The 25,407-nt window shown below is 44.5% G+C and overlaps 1 protein-coding gene and 2 pseudogenes across 6 annotated transcripts in view; 1 reads left to right on the top strand and 2 right to left on the bottom strand.

Moving 5' to 3' along the window:
- The window catches only part of TAF6L (TATA-box binding protein associated factor 6 like), a 66,332-nt gene extending 52,382 nt beyond the window's left edge, over positions 1–13,950 (bottom strand). For 2 of the 6 annotated variants that reach the window (XM_073554639.1, XM_073554645.1), the window contains exons 1-2: positions 13,812–13,950; positions 2,733–2,898 (exon numbers count right to left, since the gene is read on the bottom strand). In XM_073554639.1, the coding sequence (XP_073410740.1) occupies positions 2,733–2,898; positions 13,812–13,900 (255 nt within the window). In that variant the 5' untranslated portion in view covers positions 13,901–13,950. Of the gene's footprint in view, positions 1–2,732; positions 2,899–9,434; positions 9,600–13,663 lie in introns of those variants that run through there. The other 4 variants (XM_073554641.1, XM_073554644.1, XM_073554643.1 and 1 more) reach the window with 4 other exon arrangements.
- Positions 3,772–4,984, bottom strand: LOC141058388 (golgin-45 pseudogene; annotated as a pseudogene).
- Positions 4,712–6,881, top strand: LOC141058125 (golgin-45 pseudogene; annotated as a pseudogene).
- Positions 13,951–25,407: the final 11,457 nt, after the last annotated feature.

Here is a 25,407-nt window from a genome sequence, read left to right as displayed (position 1 = left end):
TTTGGCGTTTTTCCCGCGGATTTACCAAATAATCCGCTCAAAAAACGCTTAAAAGAAGCTTCCCATTCATTTTAATGCATTTTGCACTTTTTGTGCATATTGATGCGTTTTTTTTCCCGCGAAAAAAACCACTTCGCGGTAAAAAACGCAGCATGCTCATTAATTTCGCGGAAAATTCCACATTTCTAGCTATTTTCTGTGTGTCTGGGGACGCGCGGCAAAAACGCGCGTTTTCTGGGGAGGAGTCCGGTTTTTATGCAGAAATTTTCTGCATACGTGTGCACATAGCCTCATAGTTGTGGTCTACCTATGATGTCAATTACAGGCCTCTCTCATTTTTAAGTGAGAGAACTTGCACAATTGGTGGCTTACTAAGTTCACACTTGTGTATGGCTGGTCTGCGTATGTCCTCCCTTAAGCTCTGCCTACACTCCGCCTACTTATACATGCGCCCTGCGTTGTCCTGCATACCTATCTTTAACATTGGGTACGCAGGGACGTGCGTTGTATGCGGATGAGTCCGCATGCAGCATTTTGACGTGCCCGAACGCACAGAAATGCAACATGTTGCGTTCCCGTGTGTTTGGCGGGCACGTCAAAATGCCGCATGTGGACGCAAACGCATACAACGCACGTCCCTGCGTACCCAATGTTAAAGACAGGTACACAGGACGCATGCGGAAGTAGATGGAGCGTAGGCAAAGCTTAAGGGAAAACGTACGCAGCCATACGCAGACCAGCCATACGCAGACCAGCCATACGCAGACCAGCCATACGCAAGTGTGAACTTAGCCTAAATACGTTTTTTCCCCACTGTAAATCTGCAGCGTGTCAATTTTTTCAGAGTTTTTGCTGCAGATTTCACCTATACTAATGAACAAGGAAAAATCTGCAACAAAAATGCATGTAAAAAAAAAAAAAAAAAAAAACACAGCAAAACTGCACCTATTTTATGCAGCATTTTTACTGCCAACGCAGCAGGATGTTCTGCTGCAAATCCTGAATGTGTGCACATAGCCTTAGGGTATGTGCAGACGTTGCGGATCCGCAGCAGATTTGCCGCTGCTGATCCACTAGTGATTTACAGTACAATGATAACCTATGTAAAAAAAAAAATAATAATTAGCTGTGCACATGCTGCGGAAAATTCCGCACGGAATCCGCAGCGGCTCAATTTCCGCAGCATGTCAATTCTTTGTGCGAATTCCACAGCGTTTTTACGCCCATTCCATTATGGAAATCCGCAGGTGTAAAAATGCAGGCCAAATCCGCACTAAGTCCGCATAAAAAACACGCGTATTTTGACCTGCGGATTCTGCCAAGAGATGCAGATTCCGCGCGGAAAATTCCGCACAGCAATCCGCAACGTGTGCACATACCCTTAGACTCAAAGCAGCCATCCCAATCCATCAGTGAAAAGCAATTGCATCACAGTGGTGATGACGGGGTAACAAAGGAAGCCCCATCCCAATTCTAAACTCCTCAGATTCTGCAGTCACTATTAACTGTGGCATATTAGCAGTGTGGGGGGTGGAGTTCGGGAAGGAAGAGGGAGGAGGAAGGAAGAGGGAGGAGGAAGGAAGAGGGAGGAGGAAGGAAGAGGGAGGAGGAAGGAAGAGGGAGGAGGAAGGAAGAGGGAGGAGGAAGGAAGAGGGAGGAGGAAGGAAGAGGGAGGAGGAAGGAAGAGGGAGGAGGAAGGAAGAGGGAGGAGGAAGGAAGAGGGAGGAGGAAGGAAGAGGGAGGAGGAAGGAAGAGGGAGGAGGAAGGAAGAGGGAGGAGGAAGGAAGAGGGAGGAGGAAGGAAGAGGGAGGAGGAAGGAAGAGGGAGGAGGAAGGAAGAGGGAGGAGGAAGGAAGAGGGAGGAGGAAGGAAGAGGGAGGAGGAAGGAAGAGGGAGGAGGAAGGAAGAGGGAGGAGGAAGGAAGAGGGAGGAGGAAGGAAGAGGGAGGAGGAAGGAAGAGGGAGGAGGAAGGAAGAGGGAGGAGGAAGGAAGAGGGAGGAGGAAGGAAGAGGGAGGAGGAAGGAAGAGGGAGGAGGAAGGAAGAGGGAGGAGGAAGGAAGAGGGAGGAAGAAGAAAGAAGAAAGAAGGAAGAAGAAAGAAGAAAGAAGAAAGAAGGAAGAAGAAAGAAGAAAGAAGAAAGAAGAAAGAAGGAAGAAGAAAGAAGAAAGAAGGAAGAAGAAAGAAGAAAGAAGAAAGAAGAAAGAAGAAAGAAGAAAGAAGAAAGAAGAAAGAAGAAAGAAGAAAGAAGAAAGAAGAAAGAAGAAAGAAGAAAGAAGAAAGAAGAAAGAAGAAAGAAGAAAGAAGAAAGAAGGAAGAAGAAAGAAGAAAGAAGAAAGAAGAAAGAAGAAAGAAGAAAGAAGAAAGAAGAAAGAAGAAAGAAGAAAGAAGAAAGAAGAAAGAAGGAAGAAGGAAGAAGAAAGAAGAAAGAAGAAGAAGAAAACGAAAGAGGAAAAAAGAAAAAAAAAATAGAAAAAGAAAGAAAAAGAGCAAAGAAAAAAAGAGAAGAAAAAAAATAAGAAAGAAAGAAAGAACAACATTTTATAGTGTGGGGAGGGGTGATTTTTGGGGTGAGAGAGTGAAAGGGCAGGACAATGTAAAGTGCTCCATTATTGTTATTTCATGGGAAACAAGTATTTACTTTAACAAGCACTCCTGGGAAGCAGACAAATCCTCGGGAACACAAAATAATCTTTAAAAATGATTTTGGAAGAATAAAGGAGACATGATAAATACCTGTGTGATTTCTCTGAGCCTGTAACACACGTCCTCAGCCAGCAGAGCGGCGACCTCATCAGTGATCTCTAACCCCACACTTTCTGCACTCAGACGGACCGAATCCTGACACAGCTCCACATAGCGTCGATCCTCGGTGTGAGACATCCCGACACCAAATGTTGGTCTGAAAATGTACAACGTAGTCATCCATGACGCCCTATTCTTTAATTGCCATTCTGTTACCATATAAGTGAATTTCATTTAGATAACGTTTAATAAGGGAAAAGAAAGGTTTTGGGTTTTTATTGTTTTTACTAAAAATAATGACATCCATTTACAAATGCTGTCTGAGGATTTATTTACACATTGTCAATTTTTTTCGTGTGCGTTTTTGCCGCATATAAAAACGCAACCTTTTCACTGAAAGAGTAAAGTGAATGAGAGTCCAGAAATCTCCTGCACACAATTGCTTGGTTTTTTTTTTTAACTTGCAGATTTGAACCTTTGAAGCATGTCAAATCCGTCAACGTTTTTCACTTATTCAAATGAATGGGAAATAAAATATATTTTAAGCAGCGTTTTTCCTGCCAACATTCTGGTTGAAAAATCTGTTGCGCATAATCTAAGGCTATAGGCACACCAAAATCCTGCTGCAAATCCTGATGTGTTGGCAGGAAAAATACTCTGAAAAATATGCGCTGATTTTGACATTTATTGTCTATACTTTCGAAATGCCACAAATGTCACAGAAGGTAATACTCTTAATTTTTAGTCTCCATTTTTGTTTTAATAGAAGAAACAATCAGAAGTCAATATGAAAACAGTATTTGAATAAGGCCTGTTGCTTTAAATACTGTCTGAAAACACCAGATAAAATATAATATCAATAAAAAAAAATGAAAAATGTCCCTTGGGAGTAGAATGCTGAACAATGCATAATGGGATCACCTATTTGTAATAAAGGACCGCAACAGTCACCGTAAATGTCAAACATCGTGCTTGAAACTTCTGCTGGAACGGTATATTCGTTATTTCCCTTAGTACGGCTTTATTGCACTAAGTCGGGTGCCATCATCTCATGCCGAGTATAGAAATGATTGCTGTTCGATCGGCATCATCTTCACTGCAATCAGTAAGGACCAAGTTCTCCTATAGTGCGATCAGTTCTGCCTGGCAGTGATTGCAGCAGTTGAAAGTGATGTTCTCATATCTGGCATATGGGTGAAATTGTCCAATACTGTTTTTTTTTTTTTTGCTGCTAAGAAAGAAGGTGAGGATTCGGAGAAGGAAATATCTGGAGACGTCTCAGAACATGAAATGGGATCCTTTGTATTCAGTATCATTTCTGCCATTTTTTCTGCAGGAGTGCTGCAAAATTCAGTTGTCTGTTGAGCATGCTTAGGGCTTGTGGATCCAGTATTTCCAATAAGGTGAGACTTTACAGCTTGTGCCAGCTTCCGGTTTGCTGCCACAAGCTCGGTGGTAGAGTATGGCTGATCGGCAGGGTAATAGGTCTGCTGTCTTCCCCACTGCAGGGAGATGAGGAGTCCTTCTAATATTTTTTGTGTTTCAGACATTTCTTGCTGATACTGGTGCCTTTCACTTACTAAATCCTGAAGCGCACTTTGGGTCTCTCTATTCTGCCTCTGAAGATTTGCCCGTATGTTGGTCAATTCATCTGCCATAACCCGGCTGGCAAGAAACTTGCTTCTCCATACGTCACACTGAATTGACATGTGTCCTAGCTGTTCTGACAGCTGGGCCGTATTCCGAGACAACGCTTTATTTATTCTCTAAAATGAGTTGGCTCTTTTCTCGAGCGATGCGCTCTAAATACTGCAAGTCACCACCAACAGAGGCCACCCGCAACTTCAGCTTTCTGTTAACCGCAGTATACACCTTCAGCTGCTTACAGAGACCTTCTTTATCTTGTAGTAATCTCCTCTCTGAATTTTTCAATTTTTCCAAAGTGCTTTTCATTTCTGAGAGTTGTTTCCATGGTTCAGTGACACAGCCCACCACTTCTGCTTTACTATGTGCACTAACCTCGTGTGATTTCGCCTGCTTAGTCAGAACAGTGTGATGTTATGATTGGGTCACCGAGGAGGATCGCAGGCCCAGGCTAAGCCACAGAAACATGGATTTTTGTGATAACTCACCGTAAAATCCTTTTCTCCGAGATGCTCATTGGGGGACACAGGTACTGTGGGTGTATGCTTCTGCCGCTAGGAGGCTGACACTAAGTGAAAAAAAGAAGTTAGCTCCTCCTCCTCCACAGTATACACCCTCGCCCCTATTGCGGGCGGAACTCAATTTGGTGCCAAAGCAGTAGGAGGACAACAAAATCAGCCTTAATACAGGTACAACATGTCCAGAAAAGGACCACCCTTATATCACCTAAAAAAATGCGTATTAACTAAACAGAAACAGAGCCAACTGACTAATAGTTGGGTAGCCAAGGCTATGATATCATGGTCAGAAACATTAAACAAGGTCGCGCAGGAGCAGGATCTACCTGCAGAGATTTCGGAGTTCGCAGGTCAGATGGCGATGGCCGGAGACTATGTAATCAATGCGTCCATGGCGCCACAAAAAAGTGGCGCTACTTACTGGCGCGGGCTTCTCCGCACCGCTCCTCAGCCACTGGCATCTGACAGCTAAGGGCTCCAGCCCCGGATCTTCGCCGCAGGAGCCCTCCCAGGCCCTCTCCTCACTGACGATCCTCTTCAGCTTCCCAGCTCAGGTATGTGAGGGGGCCTTGACAAAATAGAACGGTGCAGGCACCCTAGCTCCATCTAACCCCTTCAGGGGGTGAGGAGAGGGACCGTCCGCCGCTTTGCAGCACCGCAGTCTAAGCATTGGTGGAGCAGTGGGGGCTGCATGGACTAGTCTTGTGCCTCTGTACAGCCCATGGCTTCAATACCTAGGGGTGGTCAGGGCTAAGTCCGGCATTGTGTCTCACGACGCGGGAGAGGATACGTGGAGGGACACTCGCACGTGCTCGCCCGTTGATGGTTTGGGGAAATCGGACCCTTTCAATAGGATCTGTTGCCCCTGTCTCATCTTCATAGACGGTAAAAATAAAATAAAAAAAGGTCTGGGGAAAACGGCCCAGATATGTCCCACGGTGCGGGAGAGGATACGTGGAGACGATACTCAACAAGTGCTCGCCCGTTGATGGTTTGGGGAAATCGGACCCTTTCAATAGGATCCGTTGCCCCTGTCTCATCTTCATAGACGGTAAAAATAAAATAAAAAAAGGTCTGGGGAAAACTGCCCAGATACGTCCCACGGTGCGGGAGAGGATACGTGGAGACGATACTCAACAAGTGCTCGCCCGTTGATGGTTTGGGGAGATCGGATCCTTTCAATAAGGTCTGTCGCCCCTGTCTCATCTTCATGGAAAAAAAAAAAAAAGAAAAAGTCTGTAGCAAAACCAGACGTGTGTGCCTCCATGGACACTAAGCAAAAAACTGAGTTCCGCCCGCAATAGGAATACGGCCCAGCTGTTAGAACAGCTAGGACACATATCAATTCAGTGTGACGTATGGAGAAGCAAGTTTCTTGCCAGCCGGGTTATGGCAGATGAATTGACCAACATACGGGCAAATCTTCAGAGGCAGAATAGAGAGACCCAAAGTGCGCTTCAGGATTTAGTAAGTGAAAGGCACCAGTATCAGCAAGAAATGTCTGAAACACAAAAAATATTAGAAGGACTCCTCATCTCCCTGCAGTGGGGACGACAGCAGACCTATTACCCTGCCGATCAGCCATACTCTACCACCGAGCTTGAGGCAGCAAACCGGAAGCTGGCACAAGCTGTAAAGTCTCACCTTATTGGAAATACTGGATCCACAAGCCCTAAGCATGCTCAACAGACAACTGAATTTTGCAGCACTCCTGCAGAAAAATGGCAGAAATGATACTGAATACAAAGGATCCCAGTTCATGTTCTGAGACGTCTCCAGATATTTCCTTCTCCGAATCCTCACCTTCTTTCTTAGCAGCAAATTTCACCCATATACCAGATATAAGAACATCACTTTCAAATGCTGCAATCACTGCCAGGGAGAACTGATCACACTACAGGAGAACTTGGTCCTTACTGATTGCAGTGAAGATGATGCCGATCGAACAGCAATCATTTCTATACTCGGCATGAGATGATGGCACCCGGCTTAGTGCAATAAAACCGTACTTTATTATTATTTATTTATATAGCACCATTGATTCCATGGTGCTGTACATGAGAAGGGGTTATGTTATGAATGAGTCACCGAAGGAGGAAAAAACAAAAATACAAGCTAAGTCCAGAAAACCGGAGAGGTTGGTAGCTATCGGATTGCAGACCCCTGATCCTATTCACCACAACTAACAGTAGCCGTGGGGGGTTCCTACGGTGCCCTAGACCCCTCGTTCACAGCTGGAGGACTAAATAAGCCTAAAGAAAGAAAGGGGAAATCTAAACTGCCCCAGAGCAGACCCCAAAACAATAGACAGCCCCCAACATGTATTGTCGGTGAAAAGCAGATGAAAACACAAACACAGACAGAAAGACAGGTTGAGCAAACGATGGGGCCCAACTAACTAAATAAGAAAGGACAGAAAAGATGCTGGCTGCAATCCGCAAAAAAACCTACCAAAAATGTCCCAACCGTCTGATAGGGAAAAAGGCCCTGAAGTCGCTAGACTTCAAAATCACTATATCAGCACTCAGGTATATTCTGAAAACAGAGCAAAGAGATAAACTGATCAGAGACAAAAATGGAGCTCAGCCCGTCCCAACAAAGGCAGGCTGAACACAAAACACTAAGCAAACAGACAAAATCTCATGGAAAAAGAGAGCAAAAACTTAGCTTTCAGTAGACAGGACTAACTGGTTGCAAGAGCTCAGAGCAGAAAGGATCACCAGCACCCCTGTAGGGCGTCGGCTGCCTTATATCCACTCAGTGATTCCGGGTGTCCAATCAGGCTCCACCTGTTCAGATGACAGGTTCTTCTCAACCCAATCAATTTCACTACCTCTCTTCACCAGCAGAGGGAGTTCATCAGACATCAACGGTGAAGGGGAAAATGAACTCACAACAGGGTTACATACGAATTACAGATATCACTTACAGTAAACTTACAATCACAGACTGATACAGAGGGGAGAGAGGACCATGCCCTTTTGGGCTTACATTCTACAGGATGGTGGGGAAGGAGACAGTAGGTTGGGGGGTTGCAGCAGTTCCGGTGTTGGTTGAGGTGATATCTCCGGTAGTGGTGAGGAGATAGTAGGGTCATTGCAGGCTGTAGGCTTTCCCGAAGAGATGGGTTTTCAGGCTCCGTCCGAAGGATCCGAGTGTGGTTGATAGTCGGTCATGTTGGGGCAAAGAATTCCAGAGAATACGGGCTATTCGGGAAAAGTCTTGGAGGTGGTTGGGTGAGGAGCGACTAAGTGTGGAGGAGAGAAGGAGGTCTTGAGAGGACCGGAGATTACGTGAGGGAAGGTATCTGGAGATTAGTTCAGAGACATACGGGGGAGACAGGTTATAGATGGCCTTGTAGGTCAGTATTAGTAATTTGAACTGGATACGCTGAGGGAATGGGAGCCAGTGGTGAGATTTGCAGAGGGGAGAAGCGGAGGAATAGCGAGGAGAGAGATGAATTAGTCAGGTAGCAGAGTTATGGATGGACGGGAGAGGTGCGAGGGTGTACTAAGGGAAATAACGAATATACCGTTCCAGCAGAAGTTTCAAGCACGATATTTGACATTTACGGTGACTGTTGCGGTCCTTTATTACAAATAGGTCTTAATTTTTAGTGCAGCTCAGTGAGACAATGTGGCCCTTGGGCCAAAAAAAAAAAAAGGTTGTGGACACCTAAAGTAAAAAGAGAACACACTGACTGATGACAAAACATAAAATTAATTAAAAAAAAAAATAAAAAAAATCACTGCTTGCTCTATTCTATTCTGTATATCTGGTGAGACTCGTCCAATTGAAGTCTATGGTGGTGCAAAAGAAAAAAAAAATTGGATCCTATAAGGGGCATCTGATTTTTTTTTTCTTTTACAGAACCATTTCTACTATTATGCTGGAGTCACACACAACCATTAAAAAAACGGTCCCATTTTAACGGTCCGAAATCGCACAAAGGTATCTTAACCATTGATCCGTTTTTGATGCGATTTTTCTTAATTGATGCGATTTTAATCGCATGTAAGGATCCATTTGAAATCCGTCTGGCGAGATTTTCTCGCAGGGTAGCAAAATGGACATATAATGGAGCCCAATGACAGGTTTCCCCACACAAACTAATTAATAGATATAGACATATATATTTTATACATGTCACAGAGACACATTTATATATATATATTACAAATTCATACAGTTCATCATAGCAGAATAGCCGCAGAAACATTTGCCGGCTTTTGTATAATTATTCTCCTGGCCGACATGAAATGACACATGGTTTACATATAGTTAACCATTTCATTTCATGTTTTTTTTATGTCTATCACTATTAATTAGATGAGGGTTTGTGGGTAAAATTTTGGACTTGTAGGGGTTAATTTAAGGGGTTAATTTGTTGTATTAAATTGCAGGGACTCCCGCTGACGTCACTGAGGCTGCCGGGAGTCCCCGTAATTTCATACAACGAATTAACCCCTTACATAAACCCCTAAAACTCCAAAAGGCTTTAACGCAGATTTTCATATACGTTTTTAAGTACCTGTAAATTCTAAGAAATACCAGCATTATCATGCACACACATTGGTTTCTTTTTTGTCCTCAGTATTCTCAGTATTTTCTGCTTTGTATGGGTTTTTGCAGAATATAGCATGTCACTTCTTTCAGCGTTTTTCACGCATTGAAAGTAATGGGTGGTGAAAAAACGCTGCAAAAAAAAAAAAAAATGCAGGTATCAGGATTTGCTGCATTTTTTGCCTGCCAAAACCTAATGAAGACGAATCAGATTTTTTTTTTTTTTTTTTTGCATTAAACTTTATCAACATGCACAAGAGGCAAATGTAGTGTGACAAAAACCACAAGCAAAACCTGTTTTTCTGCAGCTTCTTTACTGCAAAAAGAAAAAAAAACGCCTAGTGTGAACATAGTTTTACAATTCAGGCAAAGTGAATGTGATTCCCTGAAAATTCATGTCCTCTGTGAGGTTAACCCCTTACCCCCCAAGGGTGGTTTGCACGTTCATGACCGGGCCAATTTTTACAATTCTGACCACTGTCCCTTTATGAGGTCATAACTCTGAAACTCTTCCATGGATCCCGGTGATTCTGACACTGTTTTCTCGTGACATATTGTACTTCATGTTAGTGGTAAAATTTGATTCAAATAACTTGCTTTTATTTGTGAAAAACACAGAAATTTGGCGAAAATTTTAAAAATTTCGCAATTTTCCAACTTTGAATTTTTATGCCCTTAAATCACAGAGATACGGCACACAAAAAACTTGATAAGTAACATTTCCCACATGTTTACTTTACATCAGCACAATTTTGGAACCAAATTTTTTTTTTGTTAGGAAGTTATAAGGGTTAAGAGTTGACCAGCGATTTCTCATTTTTGCAACACCATTTTATTTTTACGGACCACATCACATTTGAAGCCACTTTGAGGGGTCTATATGATAGAAAATACCCAAAACTGACACCATTCTAAAAACTGCACCCCTTAAGGTGCTCAAAACCACATTCAAGAAGTTTATTAACCCTTTAGGTGCGTCACAGGAATTTTTTTGAATATTTAAAAAAAAATGAACATTTAACTTTTTTTCACAAAAAAAATACTTCAGATTCAATTGTTTTTATTTTACCAAGGGTAACAGGAGAAATTGGACTGCAAAAGTTATTGTGCAGTTTGTCCTGAGTACGCTGATACCTGATATGTGGGGGGGAACCACTGTTTCGGCGCATGGCAGAGCTCAGAAGGGAAGGAGCGCCGTTTGACTTTTTCAATGCAAAATTGGCTGGAATTCAGATCGGACGCCATGTCACGTTTGGAGAGCCCCTGATGTACCTAAACAGTGGAAACCCCCCCAAGTGACCCCATTTTGGAAACTAGACCCCCCAAGGAACCTATCTAGATATGTGGTGAGAACTTTGAACCCACAAGGGCTTCACAGAAGTTTATAACGTACAGCGGTACAATTAAAAAATCATATTTTTTCCACAAAAATGATCTTTTTACCCCCAATTTTTATTTTTCCAATGGTAACAGGACCCTAAAAGTTAGTGTGCAATTTGTCCTGAGTACGCTGATACCCCATATGTGGGTGTAAATGACTATTTGGGCGCATGGCAGAGCTTAGAAGGGAAGCAGCGCCATTTGACTTTTTTGGCTGGAATTGAGATCGGACACCATGTTGCGATTGGAAAACGCCTGATGTGCCAAAACAGTGGAAACTCCCCACAAGTGACCCCATTTTGGAAACTAGACCCCCCACGGAACTTATCTAGATGTGTGGTGAGCACTTTGAACCCCCAAGTGCTTCACAGAAGTTTATAACGCCTGGGCGTGAAAATAAAAAAAAACATTTTTTTCCACAAAAATGATATTTTTGCCCCCAATTTTTTATTTTCCTAACGGTAACAGGAGAAATTGGACCCCAAAAGTTGTTTTGCAATTTGTCCTGAGTAGGCTGATACCCCATATGTGGGGGTAAAACACTGTTTGGGCGCATGGCAGAGCTTGGAAGGGAAGGAGCACCATTTTACTTTTTCAACGCAGACTTGGCTGGAATTGAGATCAGACGCCATGTTGCATTTGGAGAGCACCTGATGTGCCCAAACAGTGGAAACCCCCAATTCTAACTCCAACCCGAACCCCAACACACCCCTAACCCTAATCCTAACCCTAATGGGAAAATGGAAATAAATACATTTTTTTTAATTTTATTATTTTTCCCTAACTAAGGGAGTGATAACGGGGGGTTTGATTTACTATTTATGGCGGTTTTTATGTTTGGCGGCTGTCGCACGCTAAAAGACGCTTTTTATTGTAAAAACAGTTTTTCCATCACCACATTTTGAGAGCTATAATTTTTCCGTATTTTGACCCACCGAGTCATGTGAGGTCTTATTTTTTGCGGGACGAGTTGGCGTTTTTATTGGTACCATTTTCGGGCATGTGACATTTTTTGATCGCTTTTTATTCCGATTTTTGGGACGCAGAATGAACAAAAACCAGCGTTTCATTAATTTCTTTTGGGGGGGTGCGTTTACACCGTTCCGCGTGCGGTAAAATTGATAAAGCGGTTTTATTCTTCGGGTCAGTACGGTTACAGCGATACCTCATTTATGTCATTTTTTTATGTTTTGTCGGTTTCATGCAATGAAAACTATTTTATATAAAAAATAATTATTTTTGCATCGCTTTATTCTGCGAGCTATAACTTTTATATTTTTTCGCTGATGATGCTGTGTGGTGGCTCGTTTTTGGCGGGACAAGATGACGTTTTCAGCGGTACCATGGATATTTATATGTGTCTTTTTTGATCGCGCGTTATTGCACTTTTTGTTTGGTGGTATGATAATAAATCATTATTTTTTGCATTGTTTTTTATTTTTATGCACTGCACAGGATTTCCTCATGCCTGCGCTTTGCAGGCACTGAGGAAGCCAGCTTCCTGCAGGCCCCCGAAGGTCCCTGTCGCCATCTTGGATTCGGGGACCTGCAGGGAAGGAGACCCCCCAGCAGCGCTGCACATTGCACTGCTGTGGGGGGCTCAGGGAAGCACAGATGGAGCCCCCTCCCTGCCGATGCTTCCCTTTAACCCCCGGTACACCGTGATCGTGTTTGATCGCGGTGTGCAAGTGGTTAACGTGTCGGGGGCGGTCCGTGACCGCCCCTGACACATTGTGCCGGGTGTCAGCTGTGATAATTAGCTGACACCCGGCCGCGATCAGCGGCGCTCACCACGTGGGCTACGCTGATCGCTGTGACGTACTATCCCGTCGGGAATTAAGTCCCAGGGCACATGGACGGGATAGTACGTCACATGACAGAAGGGGGTTAAAGATGCTGCAAACAGAGTCATTTTGGTGATTTTTTTTTCTAACGGAGGCCTGAGAATCACCCAGGTATCACTGTAATCAGTATAACGGCGCCGACCTGACACTGTCTGTGGGTTACCAGGCACAATCCTGCTGACAGGTTCCCTTTAAGGGCAAAATCACAGTTTCTGCACACAGAAAAGCAGTATTGAATACATAGAAAAACACATGAAAAAGCATAACAATAAGAGAAGCCGGTCATGTTCGCACGTGCTAGAAATGCAGCATTGCTGCTCGTGAGAACATTGGTTTTTTGGTGATTGTGTTTGGCAGTGAAAATAATGTTAACATTTGGGATTAGTTAAAAGTTTTGCACCGTTTGTCTTCTATAGCCCCCGAGTTGTACTATGTATATTGCTGGCTGCAGAATGAGTCAACTCAGGATCTGTCAGTGAGATCATTCAGCCAGTCTTTAGATGTTGTATGTGTTTTTTGGGCGCCCCTCACCTGATCAATGACCGGGTGAATTTGCGGGGGGGGGGGGTTGGGGGGAGTAAAAAAAAAAAAAGAGAAGAAAAAAGAACAAAAAATTCTTACTGCAACCTAAATACAAAAAAATATACTTCTAGCCCCAAATATTTGCATTTTAATAAAAATATAAACATTAACCCCAAAAAGTGGGCAATCCCTATCAACATCTTACTATTCTGTGCCGAAAACCTGCTGCCATCCTGGATTAACCCTTCCCTAGACACCAAGGTGCTCATGGCCACTATTTGCTGCAGAAAAGGGCAATTAGCCGCAGATTTCTGGGGTAATACAGGTGTGGGCTAGAGTTTATTGCAAGGCTTGATAGTCATGGGCTGTGTACTCTGCAGATCTGTGGGACACTGGGGCTCACACCCCACAGTGGGCACCGGTTCACGAGTGGATTTCTAGAGTAGCTTGCCTCTGAATGACGTCACCAACTTCCTCACTCCCAGCATGCAACACTCACTGCTGCACCGCTCCGTGTCGCTCGGGAGTGCTGCGGCTTCTCGTCCCCAGACCGGCGGCCACGCACCTGAGCTGCCGGTATAAACGATCCACAAACTCACCGGAGTCGGCGCCACCGGTGCGCACTACAGAGGCCACATTCCCCACCGCATCGTCCGTGCACAGCCTGGTGGGCGGAGACTGCGCTCATTGGTGGACGTCAATCACATGAGCAGAAGCTTGGTCACGTGATGATTGATCTCTTTTGTTATGAGGAGGCGCCCAGTGACTACCAACATGGCTGACTGCTCCTTAAAGGGGCCTCATATTTATTTATTTTATTCACCTCTCTAGGGCCATGTTTTACAATTCTGACCACTGTCCCTTTCTGAGGTAATAACTCTGGACACTCCCATGGATCCCGGTGATTCTGACATTGTTTTTTCATGACACATTGTCCTTTATGATATGGTAAAATGTCTTTGGTATGACTTGTGTTTATTTGTGAAAATTTGGTGAAAATTTTGCAATTTTCTAACTTTTGAATTTTCATCCCCTTAAATCACACGGATATGGCACACAAAATGTGTAATAAATAACATTTCCCACGTGTCTACTTTTTCATCACCACAATTTTGTAACCAAATTTTTTTTTTTTATTAGGAAGTTATAACGGTTACAAGTTGACCAGCGATTTTTCCTACAAAATTTACAAAATCATTTTTTTTTAGGGACCACCTCACAACTGAAATTACTTTGAGGGGTCTATATGACAGAAAATATCGAAAGTGGCAGCATTCTAAAAACTGCACCCCTGAACGTGCTCAAAACTAGAGCTGAGCGGATATTTCGGTTCCCCGCTTATTCGGCAAGCTGTAGCGCTTGCACACAGGCTTCTCCATGCAGGTGCTGTGACAGCCGTGACACATGCAGCGGCAATCAGATGTTCACCCAGTGCGATCCAGGCAGCCGGGTTCCCGCTGTAGCTTATACAGCAAGCACTATAGTGGGGAACCGAAGATATTCGCTCAACTCTACTCAAAACCACATTCAAGAAGTTTATTAACTCTTCAGGTGCTTCACAGGGGTTGTTTTGTTTTGTTTTTTTTAAAGAAAATAACATTTAACCTTATTTTTTTGCAAAAAATTGACGTCACATCACATTCACATTATTTTGAGAAGGGTAAGAGGAAAAAATGGACCCCAAAATTTGTTGTGTGATTTCCCCTGATCATGCCAATACCTCATATCAGGGGGAAAAAAAAACACTTTGGCTGCACAGCAGAGCTCGAAAGGGAAGGAGCGCCATTTGACGTTTTGAATGCAAAATTTGCTGGAACAATAGACGGATACCATGTCGCGTTTGGAGAGCCCCTGATGTGCCTAAACAGTGAAAATCCCCCACAAGTGACCCCATTTTGGAAACTAGACCCCTGAGGGAACTGATCTAGATGTGCTGTGAGAGCACATTGAAACCCTCAGGTGCTTCACAGAAGTTTATGACAAGCCAAAAAAATCAAATTTTCCCCACAGATATGATTTTAGCACAAAATATTGCATTTTCATAAGGGCAACAGGAGAAATTTTGCCATAATAATAATAATAATAATAATAATAATCTTTATTTATATAGCGCCAACATATTCCGCAGCGCTTTACAGTTGAACAGTTTCAAACACAACAGTCATAAGTAACAACGTTAACAATACAATAATTAAAGCGAAATAAGACGACCCTGCTCGTGGAGCTTACAATCTACAATGAGGTGGGGGGGATACAAAGTACAGGTTTGTATTTACAATGATGTATTTACAATGATGGTCCAGCCATCTTCAGGGGGTGGGGGTTAGATGGAGATAGTGAATGGGCTACACACACACAAACATGACTTTGATTACTGAATGTGATAGGCCGCTCTGAACAAATGTGTTTTGAGCGAGCGCCTAAAACTATGCAAATTGTGGATGGTCCTAATATTTTGGGGTAGAGCATTCCAGAGGATTGGCGCAGCACGGGAGAAGTCTTGGAGTCGGGAGTGGGAGGTACGGATTAGGGCAGAGGTTAGTCGAAAGTCATTTGCAGAGCGCAGCGGTCGGTTAGGCCGATAGACAGAAATGAGGGAGGAGATGTAAGGGGGTGCCGCACTGTGGAGAGCTTTGTGGGTGAGAACAAGTACTTTGAATTGTACCCTTGTGCCATACAATTGTGCCATTGTGCCAATTGTGCCATACAATTTGTTGTGCAATTTCTCCTGAGTATGCTAATACTCCATATGAACATTAATACAGACCAAGGTTGTAGTACATGTAAAACGTTTCGGTCACTTGGATCTTCGTCAGTTACTGACTACTTGTAGAGCAAATGTCTTATGAATAATACTCCCAAGCCGACTGTAACGTGTATATTAAAGGTATTGTGAGTGGTTATTCCTTATGTCAAAAGGTATATATAGATCTTAGTCCTTCCAGGGAGGGTACATCATACTACAACCTTGGTCTGTATTAAAATTCATTTTCCATCCACTGGATGAGTGCCGGGTTTCTATTATATACCACTTTACGGTTTGGGAACCTACTTAGGCACCTACTACAGTAGTGCTCACGGCGTTACTTTATTATGCTCCATATGAGGGAGAAAACTACTATTTGTGCGCACGGCAGGGCTCAGAAGGGAAGGAGTGTCATTTTAATTTTTGAATGTAAAATTTCCTGGAAACATTAGCGGACATCATGTCGCGTTTGGAGAGCCCCTGATGTGCCTAAAGAGTTGAAACCCCCCACAAGTGAGCCCATGTTGGAAACTAGACCCCTCAAGGAATGTACTTAGATGCGTGGTAAGCACCTTGAACTCCTAGGTGCTTCATAAAAGTTTATAACATTGAGCCGTGAAAATAAAAAAAAAAAAAATCACATTTTCCCAACAAAAATGTTATTTTGGCCCCAAATTTTGTATTTTCATAAGTGTAACAGGAGAAATTGCACCATACAAAAGGCAAGGAGCATCAGATTTTATTGTTATGGTTTGCTGGTGCCATGGCCCACTGGGAGAGCTCATGAGGTGCTAGAACAGCTGAACCCCCAAAAGTGACCCCATTTTACAAACTACACCACTCAATGAATTCCTCTAGGGGTGCAGTGATCATATTGACACCACAGGTGTGTCACAGAATTTTATACCTTTGGGCAGTGAAGAAAAAATAACTACATTTTTACAACCAAAATGTTGTTTTAGCCCCAGATTTTACATTTTCACACAAGAAGTGGGTAAAAATGGCACCAAAATTTGTCCTACAATTTCTACTGAACGTGGTAATACCTCATATGTGGCTGTACAGTACTACTTAGCCATACGGAGAGACTTGGGAGGAATGGAGCGCTATTTGCCTCCTGGAGAGCAGATTTTCCTAGAACAGTTTGCGGATTCCATATACAGAACCTCTAATTGCTAGAACAGCAGAATCCCCCCTCAAGTGACCCCATTTTGGAAACTTTACCCCTTGGGGAATTTATCTACTGGTGTAGTGGCGATTTTGACTTCATGGGTATTTTCCAGAAACAAGCAGCAATGAATGTTGCCGAGTGAAAATGGCAAACTGCTGTTGCAGTCACCAGTATGTTAGGCCCAGCTCGTGCTTCTGTAAGTGTAGGTAGATGGATTGGGCCCGGGGTACTTCTCTCTTATCAGGGCCGGAACTATTGGGGCTGACACCATTGTTGCCGGGGGGGGAATTTGCTGACCTGGACAGACCTTTGCACCTGACTGCAGGGGGCGGATCAGAGATAAAAAGGACTGAGCGTGCAAAACCAGGGCTTTTAGGGGGAAGACAGAGTGCGCAGCAGGAGAAAGTTGACTCGCTCTCCGCAGTGCGACTCCATGAATACAGGCCTCAGCATTGCAGACGAACATCGCACACGCAGACAGACTGTGAACACTGCGTGACCATAAGTCCGCTTACCCCCGATACTAGAGAGACGTCCTCTGCCGTCCCACAGACTGTTGATAGTGCGCGCTGTAGTCCGGACTGGGGTATATACTCATGTCAGCTAGCTTACCCCCAGTCCTCGCCACGCTGGTGTCACAGACTCCTCCCCCGCTATGACTACACCGTGACTACAAGGCTTCGTCTAGGAGAGCCAGGATACATCGCGGCTGTCAGGAGCCAGTGCCTCACGTTACTCCAGGGCCAGGTCAGAGACTTCATGCGTCGCTTGTGGCACCATCGCGGGAGCTCCAAGCCACCATCCTCTGAAAACAACAGACTGAAAAGTTTACCCATTTATTGAACACTTAAGGCCCCTTTACATTTAGCGATGCACCAGCGATCCGACCCGGTCAGGGTCGCTGGTGCATCGCTAAATGATCGCTAGTGAGCTGTCACACAGGCAGACCTCACAGCGATGCAGCAGCGATACAGCGCACGATACTCACCTTTCACACACAGCGATCCTGACGTCCTCCCGCCCGCCTCCACGCGTCGCTCGTCGTCGCCAGCAGGAAGCCCAGCAGGAAGCTGACGACGAGAAATGGAGCTGGACATTCTCGCACGATCAGCGATGGATAGCGGGGGAGCCGGTCGGAGGTAAGTATCACACATAGCGATATCGCTATGTGTAAAACCCCCTTTTATCCTCGGTTTGAACCTTAAAGTTCCTCCCCTCCTAAACATCTCCCTGTGTGGAGTATTCCCTATATTAAATACTGTTAACTCTTGATCTGCCTCCTGCTTGTCACTGCATCCCGCGTACCTGCTGTTTCTCACAGTGGCATGCACCTGTAAGTTAGGCAGGCTCTCATCGCTACAGAAATGCCAAATGTGGACGCATTATGTTGCTTTAAGTACACTGTGGGGCTCAGAGCAGAGGAGGCATTTGGATTTGAGAAAAGAGAATTTGCTGAATTTCTTTTGGAGAGTGAGAAGCCATTTTGTTTTTCCAGAGCCTTTGTACTACCACTAGCATGGAAAACCCCTTTAGTTCCATTAACAGATGACAGACCGGAGAGAGGGCTTTTTTTTGTGGATTGAGTTGTAGCTTTTATTGGGAACATTTTACATAAGGTTTTGGATCACATTTTCCCAGCGCTCTACGCTGAGCACTTACTTTGAGGTTCCCATCTAAATCTCTGAGCGACGTGATTCAGATGAAACCCCTGAGTGCTTTATTCACTATAATGAGGCAGCAGAGTTACTCTGGATTCCGTCTGGCCTCTGTTCAGCAGTGTCCTTCTTTTCAGAAGTGCACAAAACTGTGACCGACACCACTTTTATGCAATCCTAAAATGACGGACACCGCCGGATTACAGGTCAGACGGCGTCCATAGTACCTCCATTTTCCATCATTATAGGGATTTTTCCGCCAGAGTTTCAGTCTGAATCACATATTTCAGAGATTTGCACGGAAACCCCGATGCAAGCGCTCAGTGCAGAGACCAGGATAAATGTGAGTCAAGCCTTATTGCGATCTTTGGGAGGCAGAATTAAAAATCAAAAGCTGGTGAAGAATTGGTTTTATTTATTTTTTTTACGTCGTTTCTCGTGCGGTATAAGTCATTAGGCGACTTTATTCTTCGGCTCGGTTCAATTACAGCCATACCAGATGTATATCAGGTTTTTATGTTTTGCTTCTGTCACACACTAAAAGATGCTTTTTATTGCAAAAATTATTTTTTTGCATCACCATATTTTGAGAGCTATACCTTTTCCATATTTTGGCCCACAGAGTCATGTGAGGTATTGTTTTTTGTGGAACGAGTTGACGTTTTTGCTGATACCATTTTCGGCTACATGACTTTTTTCATCACTTTCTGTTCCGATTTTTGGGACGCAGAATGATCAAAAACCAACAATTAAGAATTTTTTGGGGGGAGGTTATGCCGTTCCGTGTGCGGTAAAATTGATAAGGCAGCTTTATTCTTCGGGTTAGTACGATTACAGCGATACCTCATTTATATCTTTTTTTATGTTTTGCTGCTTTTACACAATCAAAACTATTTTATAGACAAAATAATTATTTTTGCATCGCTTTATTCTAAGAGCTATAACTTATTTATTTTTTTCGCGCTGATGGACCTGTATGGGGGCTTATTTTTTTGCGGGACAAGATGACATTTTCAGCGGTACCATGTTTATTCACATCCGTCTTTTTGATCGTGTTTTATTCCACTTTTTGTTCGGCGGTATGATGATAAAGCATTGTTTTTTTGCCTTGTTTTTATTTATTTTTTATGGCGTTCACTAAAGGGATTAACTAGTGGGACAGTTTTATAGGTTGGGATGGTGCAGACGCGGCAATACCTAATACAATATCTTTTGATTTTTTATTATTTTATAAAAATATTTTTACAATTATTTAAAAAAATGTTTTTTCCTTTTTTTTACTTTTTTACTTACTCCCACTATGAGACAATCATTTTTTGCAGGCTGATCGCTTCTACAGCATAGGGATGCAGCAGCATCTCCATGCTGTAGAAACTGTCAGCGCTGCACTGACAGACTTACTGATCATTCACTGCACACGATCAGCATGTTTCCTAGCTCTGGTGAACTGGATGTCAACATTGGGTCACCATGGCAATGATCAGGACCCTGCTTCACGCTGTGGCATCTCCGATCCAAAGGCAGAGGGGCTGTCAGCCCTCTGCCGGCCCCAGGAATGCTGTGATCACGTTCAACCGCAGCATTTTGTGGGTTAAAATACCGGGAGTGGTGCGTGACAGAATCATCTGACACCCAGCGGCGATCGCCCGCAAATCACCCGTGTGCGCGGGCGATCGCGCTGACAAAATAATCTGTCCCTGGTCAGACAGACCCAGGTCACATGGACGGATTATTACATCTAATGTCAGAAAGGGATTAAAGAGGTTTTCCACTTTTTTTTTTTTTTTTTTTGACAAATGATTCTAGTAATCTGAAATAACAAAGATAGATTTTACCCACACTACCTGGATCCAGCGCCCTGCCGCTACATATTGACTGCAACCATAACATCATGTTGAGAGCGTACGTCACTGCTGCAGACATTCACAGAACTCAGCAGCCTTGCTAAAGTAGACAGCGTAGAGTTGATTGCCTGCAGCGGTGAAGTGCTGCATTCAGTGCAGAGACAAGAGCAGCAACAGAGAGCTGGACCTGAGCAGGATGAGTACTAGCTCATGTTCTTATTTTAGATTACTGAAATTGATTGGGGACCACTTTTCTAAAATTGAAAACAAAAACCTTTAACGCACACACACCTTAGATAATGAAAAGATCTTTATCACCGTTTTTTTAATAGCACCAAACACACCACAGACTATATACATTTTGGACATCCGCTGGCTACATCGTCGGCCAAAAAAAATCCAACCAGTGTTTGAAAAGTTATATGTTGATCAGTTGGTTGAAATTAAAAAATGTCTGTGTCACCTAACAAACCAACAATAGGCCATTTAAGGCTAGTTTCACATTTGCGCTTCAGGGCGCAGCGACGGCCGCCGCTAAGCCCCGCCCCCTGCCGCGCCTCCTCTGGTAGCTCCGCCTACCGGCGCATGACGCTGCATGCGTCCTGCGTCCCCTATCTTTATCACTGGGGACGCAGGCCGTGCGCAGTATGCGTTTGGCGGCGCATGCATCCTTTTGACGGTGCGCCGAGCAACCAAATTGCAACAGGTTGCGTTTGGCGCTGGTCGGCGCACCGTCAAAAGGATGCATGCGCCGCCAAACGCATACTGCGCACGGTCTACGTCCCCAGTGATAAAGATAGGGGACGCAGGACGCATGCAGCGTCATGCGCCGGTAGGCGGAGCTACCAGAGGAGGCGCGGCAGGGGTGGGGCTTAGCGGCGGCCGTGCGCAGGCCGTCGCTGCGCCCTGAAACGCAAATGTGAAACTAGCCTAATTGAGTTTTATATATACTGTATACTAGCTATGAACCCGTTCTACGCCTGGGTGGCGGGCATTTTTATTGGTATATGGTCTCCCATCCCGGTATGTGCTGCACCCCTATCCCTATCCTGGTATGTATGGTACCCTCACCCCCCATTCCTGGTATACATGGTACCCCATTATCCATATACTGGTATTCATGGTTCCCTCACCCCCTCATCTCTATTGTGGTATGCATGGTGCCCTCACCCCCCCCCCCCCAATCCTGGTATGCATGGTCCCCTCACCCCCCAATCCTGGTATGCATGGTCCTCTCACCACCCCTATCCTGGTATGCATGGTGCTCTCACCACCCCTATCCTGGTATGCATGGTCTCTTCACCCTCCAATCCTGGTATGCATGGTCTCCTCACCCTCCAATCCTGGAATGCATTGTCCTCTCACCCCCCAATCCTGGAATGCATGGTTCCCTCACCTCACTATCCTGGTATGCATGGTCCTTTCACCCCCCTATCCTGGTGTGCATGGTCCCCTCACCCCCCTATCCTGGTATGCATGGTCCCCCATTATCCATATACTAGTATTCATGGTTCCCTCACCCCTCAATCCTGGTATGCATGGCACCCCCTCATCCCTATCGTGGTATGCATGGTGCCCTCACCCCCCCAATCCTGGTATGCATGGTCCTCTCACCCACCAATCCTGGTATGCATGGTCTCCTCACCCTCCAATCCTGGAATGCATTGTCCCCTCACCCCCCAATCCTGGAATGCATGGTTCCCTTACCCCCCTATCCTGGTATGCATGGTCCTCTCACCCCACTCTCCTGGTATGCATGGTGCCCTCACCCCCTAATCCTGGTATGCATGGTCCCCTCACCCCCCAATCCTGGTATGTATGGTCCCCTCACCCCCCCCAATCCTGGTATGCATGGTCCTCTCACCCCCCAATCCTGGTATGCATGGTCCTCTCACCCCCCAATCCTGGTATGCATGGTTCCCTCACCCCCTAATCCTGGTATGCATGGTCCCCTCACCCCCAATCCTGGTATGCATGGTTCTCTCACCCCCCCAATCCTGGTATGTATGGTCCCCTCACCCCCCCCAATCCTGGTATGCATGGTCCTCTCACCCCTCCAATCCTGGTATGCATGGTCCTCTCACCTCCCAATCGCAAGACCCTGCCGACAACAGCCTCACCGGGTTCGGCAAGGTTTTTGCGGAGATCACGGTATGCATTCAGTGCTTACGCATACCGCGATTTTCTGGGGGGATGCATCACTCTGGGGCCAGACTGCGCAGGTGTGTCACGCTTGCGCAGCCTATAAAGGCTTTAGACAGAGTGACGCTCCCCCGGTTATATTATATATATATATATATATATATATATATATATATATATACATATATATATATACACAGAGCTCAAAAAAATGAAGGGAACACTTACACGACACAATGTAACTCCAAGTCAACCACTTCTGTGAAATTAAGCTGTCCAGTTGTGAAGCAACACTGATTGTGAATCAATTTCTCCTGCTGTTGTGCAGCTGGAACAGACAACAGGTAGAAATTATAGGCAATTAGCAATACAACCCCTACATAGGAGTGGTTCTGCAGGGGAGGACCAAAGACCATTTCTTTGTTCTTATCCTTTCTGGTTGTTGTTTTGGTCACTTTTGCATTTTGTCATTGCTCTCACTCCTAAAGGTACAGCAGCATGAGGCGATGTCTACTGTACAACCCACAGAAGTTGATCTGGTAGTGCAGCTCATCCAGGCACATCAATGAGAAATGTGGCAAGAAGGATAGCTGTGTCTGTCAGCACAGTGTCCAGAACAGATACCAGGAGACAGGCCAATACACCAAGAGACATGGAGAGGGCCATAGGAAGTCAACAGTGCACCAACAGGACTGCTACCGCCTCCTTTGTGCAAGGAGGAACAGGAGGAGCAGTGCCAGACTCCTGCAAAATAACCTCCAGCAGGCCATTACCATCCATGTGTCTGCTCAAACTGTCAGAAACAGACACCATGAGGGTGGTACGAGGGCCCGACGTCCACAAGTGGGTGTTGTGCTTACATCCGAGAGTGATTGGCATTTACCAGAGACCACCAAGATTGGTAGATTCGACATTGGTGCCCTGTGTTCTTCACGGATGAGAGCAGGTTGACACTGAGCACGTGACAGAGTCTGGAGATGCTGTGGAGAACATTCTGCTGCCTGCAACATCCTCCAGCATGATCGGTTTGACAGTAGGTTAGTAAATGGTGTGGAGAGGCATTTCTTTGGAGGGTCACACAGCCCTCCATGTGCTAGCCAGAGGAACCCTGACTGTCATTCGTTACCGGGATAAGATCCTCACTCATTGTGAGACCATATGCTGGTGCACTGGGGTCCTTCTGAAGTATAACAATGCTAGGCCTCATGTGGCTGAAGTGTGTCAGCAGTTCGTCTATGATGAAGGCATTGATGCTATGGACTGGCCTGCTCGTTCCTCAGATTTGAATCCAATCGAGCACATCTGGGACATCATGTCTTGTTCAATACACCAACACCACGTTGCACCACAGATTGTCCAGGAGTTTACTGATGGTTTAATCCAGGTCTGGGAGGAGATCCAATGACAAGAACATCTGCTGCCTCATCAGGAGCATGCCCATGCATTGTAGAGAGGTCATACAGGCACGTGGTGGCCACACACAATACTGAGCATCTTTTGCCTGTCATGAGGCATTTCCACTCAAGATGGATCAGCCTGTAATTTGATTTTCCACTTAAATTTTGATTATCATTCCAAATCCAGACCTCCATGGAATATTCATTTTGATATACATTGATCATTTTTATGTTTTATTGTTCTCAATGCATTCCACTATGTAATAAATAAAGATTTGCATCTGAAATATTTCATTCGGTGATGTATAGGATGTGGTATTTTAGGGGTCCCTTTATTTTTGTGAGCAGTGTATATAATAAAAATGTAATGGACTATTTCAATCATAATATACAGTGCCTTGAAAAAGTATTCAAACTTTTTCACGTCACACCCACAAAGTTAAATGTATGTTATTGGCATTTTATGTGATCTACCAACACAAAGTTTTTGTGAAGTGTAAAGGAAATGCTACATGGTTTTCTAAATATTTTGAAAATCTAAATCTGAAAATTGTGACATTCATTAGCATTCAACCCTCTGTTCACAGGAACTAAAGCAACGCGGAAAGAAAAAAATTGACATTTTAATTTTTCCAACAAAAATTTTCGTTTAGCATCAATTTTTTAATTTTCACATGGGCAACAGGATAAAATGGATCCTAAAATTTGTTGGGCAAATTCTCCTGAGTACACCGATACCTCATATGTGGTCATAAACCACTGTTTGGGCGCACGGCAGGGGTCAGAAGGGAAGAAGCGCCATTTGACTTTTTGAATGGAAAATATGCTGGAATATTTAGCGGTTGCCTTGTCACATTTGGAGAGCCCCTGTGTGCCTAAACATTGGAGCTCCCCCACAAGTGACCCCATTTTGGAAACTAGATCCCCCCCCCCCCCCCAAAGGAGCTTATCTATATGTGTAGTGAGCACTTTGAACCCCCTAGTGCTTCACAGTTTATAAACGTAGAGATGTGAAAATAAAAAATCATTTTTGTTCCTCAAAAATGATTTTAGCCCGCTATTTTTTCTTTTCCCAAGGGTAACAGGAGAAATTGGACCCCAAAAGTTGTTCAGTTTCTCCTGAGTACGCTGGTAACTCATATGTGGGGGGACCACTGTTCGGGCACGTCGGGGCTCGGAAGGGAGGTAGTGACGTTTTGAAATGCCCACTTTGATGGAATGGTCTGCGGGCGTCATGTTA

This window comes from Dendrobates tinctorius, unplaced genomic scaffold (genome assembly GCF_039654945.1).
Source record: "Dendrobates tinctorius isolate UK_male_01 unplaced genomic scaffold, ASM3965494v1 ptg000211l, whole genome shotgun sequence".
In the NCBI taxonomy this organism is placed as follows: domain Eukaryota; kingdom Metazoa; phylum Chordata; class Amphibia; order Anura; family Dendrobatidae; genus Dendrobates; species Dendrobates tinctorius.
Note: the sequence above shows the minus strand (reverse complement) of the source record. Positions and strands in the feature narration are given on the sequence as shown.